The 9,129-nt window shown below is 38.2% G+C and overlaps 2 protein-coding genes across 2 annotated transcripts; one reads left to right on the top strand and one right to left on the bottom strand.

Moving 5' to 3' along the window:
- Nucleotides 1-134: 134 nt before the first annotated feature.
- Nucleotides 135-1,793, top strand: LOC100115322 (guanine nucleotide-binding protein subunit gamma-1). Its single transcript, XM_003424513.5, has 2 exons — nt 135-956; nt 1,156-1,793. Exon 1 carries the CDS (start codon nt 698-700, stop codon nt 908-910), a length of 213 nt encoding a protein of 70 aa, XP_003424561.1. The 5' UTR covers nt 135-697; the 3' UTR covers nt 911-956; nt 1,156-1,793.
- Nucleotides 1,307-8,955, bottom strand: LOC100124098 (DNA polymerase zeta catalytic subunit). The gene is made up of 18 exons (XM_008217541.4): nt 8,696-8,955; nt 8,357-8,543; nt 8,195-8,288; nt 7,621-8,121; nt 7,312-7,546; nt 6,969-7,244; nt 6,388-6,888; nt 4,746-6,310; nt 4,531-4,684; nt 4,078-4,461; nt 3,818-4,000; nt 3,435-3,747; nt 3,046-3,364; nt 2,734-2,982; nt 2,543-2,653; nt 2,060-2,478; nt 1,741-1,981; nt 1,307-1,664 (listed from the first exon to the last, which is right to left on the bottom strand). Exons 1-18 carry the CDS (start codon nt 8,832-8,834, stop codon nt 1,515-1,517), a joined length of 6,021 nt encoding a protein of 2,006 aa, XP_008215763.1. The 5' UTR covers nt 8,835-8,955; the 3' UTR covers nt 1,307-1,514.
- Nucleotides 8,956-9,129: the final 174 nt, after the last annotated feature.

The raw sequence follows: 9,129 nt of genomic DNA, 5'->3' as shown, positions 1-9,129 counted from the left end.
AGGATTGGTCGAACGTTATCCATTTCAGATGAAATTATCTAAGTTACCAGTTATCTGAAAAATCTGTTCTACCGACTTTTCAGATCTTGACTTTCAAGTTTTGCTACTGTTTTTTATCATTGCTGCCACAGTGGTTAGACAAATGAATAGTCTAACGAACATTATAACAAAGTTTTCAGTTTTTTCATCTGTAGTCTGCAAGTATAGTTTAAGAATAGTTTAACTAATTTGTAACTTTATTTGAAAGTTGAGTTCAGACGAGTAATCTCACGAGATAACTCCAAAACAGCGTCACTCGCGCCCTCATCTCATTTCTTATTCCAAAAGCAACAGTAGGAGTGAGACGTACAGTACGATTAGTACGTGAGTAGTCCAGGAAGCCTATGCCATCCGGTCCGGGGCGGAGTTAGTGCGCGCGAGTAATAATAGATCCCAATAGCCGCGCTCATTTGCATGCTACTTAGATTTAGATCTTCGGATCATCATCAGCATCACCATCATCGCAGCTATAGTGCAAAAATAACGAAATCAGCAGCAGCAGCGTGGGGTGCAAGACAGCGAGTGTAGATCCCGAAGAAAAAGCTCAGACAGACACAGTCGAGCAAAGTCGCTCACTGCCGCTGCCGCCGCGGAGTTGGTGCTCGGAGAGTAACCGAGAGCTTCAGACCACGCCCAGAGGCTAACGATCTTCCTGGTTATGGATATGGTGATCTCGAACTTGCAGCAGCAGCGTCAGCTGACGGAGCAGCTGCGCAGGGAGGCCGCGATCAAGCGGATCAGCGTCAGCAAAGCCGTCGAGGATCTCATGAAGTTCATCATCGAGCACGAGCAGGAGGACTGCTTACTCGTCGGCTTCTCCTCGCAGAAGTCAAATCCCTTCCGCGAGAAGAGCTCCTGCACTGTACTCTAACGCGGCGTGTGGTGGTTGTTTATTTATCCAATTTGTTGAACAGCATGTAAGTGCGAGGGAACATTTCTGGAGGGTTAGATGGAAAGCGTTTACTGATTTGAAACTTTTGTGCTGTTGGAAATTTAACTTGTGTATATACATTATTCATGAATCTTGAGAATAGTTTTGACGGTTGTTTCAAAGAAGTAGAAGATGCTCGTCTTCGTGAATACTCATATATTTATGGTGTGCTTTATTATTTTCAGGTGAATCAAACAGAATTGTATTTAAATTTTGAAAAGTTTATGGCCTGAACAGTCCATTTGTACAAATTCTATCAAGTTGGAATTGATGATTGAAGTAGAATGTTGACAACAAATATTAAAGCTCACACAAAACAACTATGGAATTGTTTTGTACAACAAAATATATTTTTGATGAATCATTGATGATACAGTTAACAAATTTTTGTAAAAAAATATGATCTATACAAAATAAGTTTTGATAAAGTAACAGTATTTACAATAGTGTACATTGCATAAATTATTTGAAACTCCAGGTGCATTTTCTGTGTTTGCATATCACAATTTTGTACTAGAATCTCTTTAACTTGTTGATGAGTGGATCAGTTCAAATGTTCCATGCACTGCATTAAATTATATAAATATGAAGTTTGTGTATTGTCTCTCTGTGCCTGGCTTCTTCGATAAAATATTGGACAGTCGAGAGAAGTGCAACTATCAGCGTCCTTCACACCAATACAAGATTCGCAGAGCTGAAATAGTAGTATAAATATTGTAATCCTTTTATAAACTGACGCTATTTTATATATAAATTATATTGGTACATACCATCTTAATATTAGAATAAATTCTTTCGTATTGTCTACATTTTTCATGAAGTACAACAAGTGTTTGACTTTGATTATTAACGCACTCAGCACATATACCTCTATCACATGATTGCCCACAGGATGGACAAGTTGCATTGCATAAATACTGAGAAATCGTCGTTTTTTGCTTGCGATTAGCATTTAATAATGCTGGACCTTGCAATCTATTAAGAGCTTGACGGTGTGGCATTTCCATGTACCTAAATGATAAATTAAAGATAAATTAATTTTACTAAAACTTATGAAATACCTAAAAAGTTTTTAATGATTATTTTTACCAAGTGTAAGCGTCAACTCCAATCAACTTGAGACATCTGTTTAGAGGTGGAATGATAACTTTCGTAACATAATACGTAGCATTCGGCCTCAAACCAGGGTCCAGAATCAATTCCATCGGCGCTCGTACACACCGAATAAGTGCTTCATTAGGAGCACCTGCAACGATAATGTAAGGCACTCTGGCACCTGTTCTCGGAACGGCGCGCGGATCTTTCTGAATCAGTCTTTTTGTAAGTTCTAAAGCCGGTACACAAGCTGCAGCTTTGTATCCTTTCATACCGCGAAACTCCTTAGCAAATGTCAAATCTTGTATAGATGCTCTTCCACTAAGAACTTTGTCCAACTGTCGGGTGACATATTGTTTAACCATCGACATATTGTTAGTATCGAATAGTATCCTTAGACTTTTTTCAAGGATCTGGAATTCACAAATTTTTTTCATGTAATGGTATTTACTTTATTTTTATAATTTAAAATCATACCTTGGCTACAGCAGGGCAGCCGTCTCGGCGAACAGTTTCGATACCCTTGGCCAAATATACTGGTTTGTCGTTCAAATTTTCGTACATATATCCACAATACCTTTTCTTTGTCTAAAAGATTTGTAAATCTATTATCTTAATTTCATGTTAAAATAAAAAAAAAACTCGCGCTTAAAGTTAGAAATTTATACCTGGAGTATGCAAGGCTGCATAACTTTTTCAAACTTTAGTTTCACCGGCTTTGGATTCGCTGCTGTAACTGCATCAGCCATTTCTGCTCCGATTGCAAATGCCTCTTCTCTGGTCTTACCTTTTAATAAAATAAACAACGAGTCGGTATCACCGTAAACAACTCGCGCTCCCCATTCCGGAGTCGATTCTACCATTTTTATGGCTCGTTCTAAAGTTTCCTTTCCTTTACTAACAACGCTATCGCCAACCTGAAATTGAAATAAACAATTAGAAATGAAATTTTTGCCTAAAAAATACACGAGGATAGTTACTTCAATGCAAGGCATCCTTCCACTAAAATTTGCAGCCGTGTAACCATAAGTTACATTCGCGATCAACTTGAGTCCAAGCTGCCTCGAATGCAGAGCTCTTTGCAAAGCGCGATCTTCCTTTGAATGATCCTTTATGGCCTTCTTCACCATTAATCGGGTCTCAAGTATTTCAGTAAGCATACGAGGTAAAATTCCCCGACGAACATCCGATTTTACAAATGCAACACCACAAGGAGCGAAATTCATTTTATTTTGTAGCTTCTTTGCCAGATTCTTTTGTACTTTAAGAGTCGTTGCGCCAAATTCAAATGGATGGGGACTAATGGTAACAAGAATTTTATTCCCAAACATTATAGAGCTTCAAATGTCCAAAATTTTCATATACTCACGAGCCAATGTGTTCGATGCGCCCAAGACAAGTGGAGAAGCAGTAATTGTAAGCGATGATGATGCTTGGATATAAACTTTGGAAGTCAAGTACGACAACGGGATCGAGATACATTGTTGATTCCGGTTCCATGATGAGAGGCAACGACTCGGGTGCTCGCATACAGCCCCGTTGATGTGCCGACGGTGAAACAGCTATGTAGTTCATGGGTTTGGCTAGACGCAACATCATCGACTCGACTCGAAACTGTGAGCCTCGAGAGAAGACCTCGTAAAACTGGATGCCGTATAGTCTAGCATGCTCACTCGTTCGATCTAAATTGAAGTTTAAAAAAGTTATTTTAAAACACGCATAGCAGAATAAGTGCATTTAAAGTATACCCACTAATGATATCCAAATGATGAAGAAGTCTGTGGACACCTATGACCTTGTTACTGTAGTTGTCTATTACTCTCCACTGAGTATTGCTACTATTCCACCACTTTGTTAAGGTATCAAAACTTGGATTTGGGATTCTTTCATTCATAACATTATACATGACATTCTCGTACGTGTAACCTGTTAAAGCTGCAAAAAAAAAAAATAAATAATAATTACAATTCGTAAAAATATACAAAAATAATGGTAACAAACAATCTCCCTACCGATTTCACTCCTCATTATTCTCCAGATATCCAAAACGATCCGCCCAGGTAGCTTTACCTCTACCAAAGTCTCCAAGTGTAGCTCCGTTGTAGACTCATCGTGTGCTCTAGTTTCCCAATTGCATTTAGCGCTTGGAATGCGGGAAATTTTTCCGCTCAAATTTTTTCCGAAAACAGATGCTCGTTGAAATAGGTAGCCCCACGACAGAAACTCGATATCCCAGCCGATTAAAATTTCTGGATCACAACGTTGTATAAGCGACACTACTTCTTCAAATACGTCCTCTTCTTTTTCCACATAGATCAATGACTGTTCTTGTTCAGTTCCGCCGTTAAGCTTTTTTATTTTGGAGTTGACTTTTTCTGGATCCACGATAATCACACCTGTAAAAAAATACGTAATTGTTAAAAAAAACTAATATGCAATTTAAAAAAATGACAAATCGTAAGTACCACAGTCCAGAGGTTTTGCTTGATTCCAGTCTGGAGGTACGTCATTGTGTATAGCGTAGAAGACAGCCGCAATTCGATCTTGTCGAGGATCAGGCAACAAATTTGGTCTCGTGATGGGATGTACGTCCAAGCAGAGAACCGTCAAAAATTGATACTGAAATCATATTTTGTTATCAAGAGCCGAAATTGTTTACTCTTATATCAAACTCTCATACCGTTGTCAAAGCCTTTGCCTTTCCGAGATTACCATCTTCAATATCAACTACACTCGACCTTGAATTAAACTCAATTTGTCCACAAGATACACCCAAGTGATGTGAGAAATCTTCAGGATGAAATATCTTTGACAAACTTAGCGAAACGTCCGGCGTTGCTATACTGCTTTTCTCCATTTCCTTCTCTACTTTCTCTTTCTCTTCTTTTTCTTTTTGTTCTCTTTTCTCTTTAGCTTTCAACCAAGATTCCACACTTTCTCTGCTAGGCGGCGAATATAACGGTCTAATCGCTATAAGGCCTTCTTCGTGCTCATCGAACTGGAACACTGTATCTGCATTACCCGTGAATTTACGCCAACTTCCGAATCCAGGTGGAGTTTTGGGATCCTCTTTGTTATTCAGGTTTTCATCATCTTCGCTACTATCAGACAGCTCTTCTTCTTTAGATTTAGGTATCTCCTGAGACTTTGCACTGTTCTTGATGTGTTCGAAGCTTGGAGGCTTAAAAGTCATTACAAACTCGGTACCTTTTGATGATGACGAACAGCCTTGGTCCGAGGTCTTTTGATTTTCTCCCAGCTGGCGATTATCAGTAAATTCCATGTTACGCCAACTTCCGAATCCAGGTGGAGTTTTGGGTTCCTCTTTGTTATCCAGGTTTTCATCATCTTCGCTACTATCAGACAGCTCTTCTTCTTTAGGCTTAGGTATCTTCTGAGACTTTGAACTGTTCTCGATGTGCTCGATGCTCGTAGGCGTAAAAGTCATCATAAACTCAGAGACTTCCTCCACCTGCGTAAACGAGACTTGAAATTCTAGAGATGATCCCTCTTCTTTTTCTGCTACGGTGTGTAGTACATCGTGAGGAAAATTGTAAGAAGAAAGGGTGCTCTTCTTTTCCTGAGAGCCCTCTGTATCGTTGGTGTCGCTCTCGTTTATGATCGCAGGATTTTCAGGCGATGAAGGTGTCAGCGTTTCTAATGACTCATCTGAATCTTCTACCAAAGTACGGTCACTATCGGGAGTTTTCATATCGAATGTGAATATTTCTTGGCCCAGCTGATTAGAAGGTGGTATAGAATCAGACGATGAGGTGTGCTGTTGTTCCAGATTGGAGATAAATAGCTTCAAAGGAGTTTTTGAAGATTTTTTCATAGAACCAAAAACTGGCGAAATACGCCGTTGCTCTATAGTAGGAGATGATGGTTCTGATGTTTCGGATAGTGCTTTGATAGATGCCAAATCAATTGGAGAAACGAGCGGTTGATCCACGGGTGTTTTGAGGGGAGATTGTTCCTCTGAAGCTTCTGATGGTGCTTTGATAGATGCGAAATCAAGTGGTGAAATATGTGGTTGCTCTAAAAGAAGAGGCGATGCTTGATCATGTAAAGCTTCTGAAGGAGATTCATTAGAATTGTGTATTTGTTCTATGATTGGAGTAAGTTGTTCGTCTGATTCGCTTGAAGGCGATTTATTTGAAGGAATCGGCAAATTTAATTTTTCGTCAAAAATAGAAGCTGATGGTTTCTTTGAGGCATTTGAAGTTCCTTCGTCGTGTTCCTCTTCTAAAAATCATGTCAGGGCAGATTAATAAATTGTACAATTTCAATGAATAATAGTATAATAATAAATATAATTGTACCGAGATTCGATTCTTTAACCGGCGAAAATATTCGTTTGCGCCGAAAAGCTTCTCTCATTTTTCGTCTATCAAATGGTCTTGTGGTCGGTGATTTAAGTGGTGAGCTTTTGGGAGTCTTCTGACCACAGGATATTTCTAAGCTTAACGGTGAATAAGTCCTGTTTGGACAGCTCGGGCTCGTTAGTTTGTTCATTCGTTTCGACGGCGATCTACGGGGTGTTTTAGGTAGTGAATCTTTCGTTTTAGTTTTCTTTTCACTTCCACGAGAATCGTCATCGTCACTGCTGGAAACGCGTTTTCTTTTACCAGGCGTCACTGCGGTTGAACGTCTACCACCTCTTCCTTGTCTATACTCGCAGATGACGAATTCTCGTCTTTCTATGGTCATATCTGGATCCTCAGCGCTCGTCCGAGCGTTTTCATCGTCTATAGGACCATCGAGCTGTGGAATATTATCGGTACGTGACGGTGTATGAGGATTCAGAGACTCGAGAACAAGCTCTAAAACCAGTGCATAAACGATTATTTATCACTTGAGGAATAACCCTAAACATTCTTTAAACATATTTTTTGTTTCTTACCAATTTGGGATTCATTAGTTTTACTTGGCGGTTGTGATTTATCTACATTAGTTTCCCACGAACTGAAATTCAGAAGATCCAACTCTAAATTTGTGAGATTTAAATCTGTCACTTCTTCTCCCTCATCTTCTACATCAGCAGGGTTGTCTTGTTCAACACCAAGGTCTTCCAAATTTCGTTGCGATTTTTGTGATCCCAGAATACTATTTGAATCAATCGAACTAGGAATATCTTCTTGATCTTTGGCTAAATTTGCTAATAAATCCACAACTTCAACTGAAATAAAATGAGCTTTTAACATTATATACTTCTACATCTTACATAATTACTCTACTTTACATACGGTCACTGCTGTTCAAAGATATATCGCTGAATGATGCTTGAGATTGCCAAGATAGCATGATGGACTCATTATTCAAATCTGAATCTGATTGATTAATACTTTGTTGGATAGCACTTGTACCTAGGGGCCCAGCATGTATTTCTAACCGTGAAGCATTTAATAAATTACTATCATCTGGTACAGGTAAAGGATACGAAGAATTTTGTGAATTAGGTGACAATGAACTTTCATCACCCTAGATGTGGAGAAAAAAAACAATATTAAAAAATTTGAATAATTTAGTTTAGGATCAAAAGTTAATTTATTTACCTGTGATTCAATCACACATAAACGCTGAGCTAAACGTTTTTGGTGATAAATATCATTATCTGTTAAAATACGTGCTGCTTGAGACCTCTCAGGGCTACTAGGATGTGTTAATTGAGATTCCCCAACCAAACCAGCTTGAGCCCTTCTAGCTTTTTCTTCTTCCCAAATTGCATCAATGCCTGGATTTAGATCCATTCCTTTGTCTATAACTTCTCGATTCAGAATATCAGAAGCCCAAGCATCTATTTCCAATTTACAAACACTTTGCTTTTTGACTGAATAAGGCAAATATTCTTTAACTTCTGACTCGAAATCAGAAAGATTGTTTGAATTATTGGATAATTTCTCTTCAGTTTGAGAAACTGTGGCACTGTGACGATGTTTAACATTCCTTAAATTTATCATGCTCATGCCATATATGTTATAGTCAATCATGAATTGCATTGTAAATGGTATGTGAGCTTCGTGTGGTTGAAATACTTGATCCAGAATACATCCATTCTAAAATTATTACATTTAATAGTTATAGGTATCTATAATATGTAATCAGTGTTTAAAAGTAATGTAAAAAAACCTGTAATAAATCTGTGGCTCGTTTTATCATGGCAGGATTGTAGAAATAAATCTTGAAGAAATGGTGATTCTTCCTGTGGTACCCATAAAAAGGTCTGCAAATCAAATGAGTTTTTATTAACAAATAGAAGAAAATGGAAATCTGGTATCAAATTCAACATACATTCCAGAAACTTGATGAACTTTGTAAACATGTTGAGTGTTTGCTTTAGCCGAACCTAATGATATATTGATAGCTGTATCTAATGCAGCAGCAAGACGATATGCTAAAATATCTGCTTTGATTTGACCTGAGTAAGGCACGTACAAGTAAGGAAAGACTCCGTGAATGTGCAAGCAAACTTTTTCACCTAAAAACATTACAATCATAAAATGCTAATTTGTATATTTACACATTAAAATATGTACAAGTGCAGGCTCAGTCAACGAAGAATAGCTTAAAAAGTTATCCTTTATTATTGACAATAAGGTACTAGAATTTTTACTGCAAACAAAAAATTACCATTTTGTGTGGTTCCAAAAATTCGTAAAACAGGAACCTGTTTGATGTCGCTACCCCGAAATTGTGAGAAGGTTGGATCGACCTCTGGAATCGGTGTAGCTTGATAACTATCGGCGCAAATCAGCCTAACCGAATACATTTTCAAATTGTTTAAATCGTGATTTATATTGCAAAATAAACTGCAACAAAAATATGTAAACACGAGCGGCACGTACCGCACACGCGAACACGGTCCGCATTGCCCGCGCAACAATTGTTCCTTTAAAGGATCACGGCGCTGATCCGTGGTCAAGATTTGTACCATTGTACTAATTATAGTATTATACATATATATGTACAAAATGTTCAGGCGCGAATTTCAAACCTAAAAATCAAGATTAGTAAAACCTTCGCAAACCCGATCTTAACTGTGCAACAGATTAACAATTTCATAG

The sequence above is a fragment of the Nasonia vitripennis genome, chromosome 5 (genome assembly GCF_009193385.2).
Source record: "Nasonia vitripennis strain AsymCx chromosome 5, Nvit_psr_1.1, whole genome shotgun sequence".
Lineage (NCBI taxonomy): Eukaryota > Metazoa > Arthropoda > Insecta > Hymenoptera > Pteromalidae > Nasonia > Nasonia vitripennis.
This window is presented reverse-complemented; position numbering and strand designations above follow the sequence as displayed.

Coding starts and splice junctions, on each gene's coding strand:
- LOC100115322 (XM_003424513.5), top strand. CDS start 698: ATGGATATGGTGATCTCGAACTTGCAGCAGCAGCGTCAGCTGACGGAG.
- LOC100124098 (XM_008217541.4), bottom strand. CDS start 8,834: ATGTATTCGGTTAGGCTGATTTGCGCCGATAGTTATCAAGCTACACCG. Junction 8,544..8,695: donor TTTTGGAACCACACAAAATG/GTAATTTTTTGT, acceptor TAATGTTTTTAG/GTGAAAAAGTTTGCTTGCAC. Junction 6,889..6,968: donor AACTAATGAATCCCAAATTG/GTAAGAAACAAA, acceptor CACTGGTTTTAG/AGCTTGTTCTCGAGTCTCTG.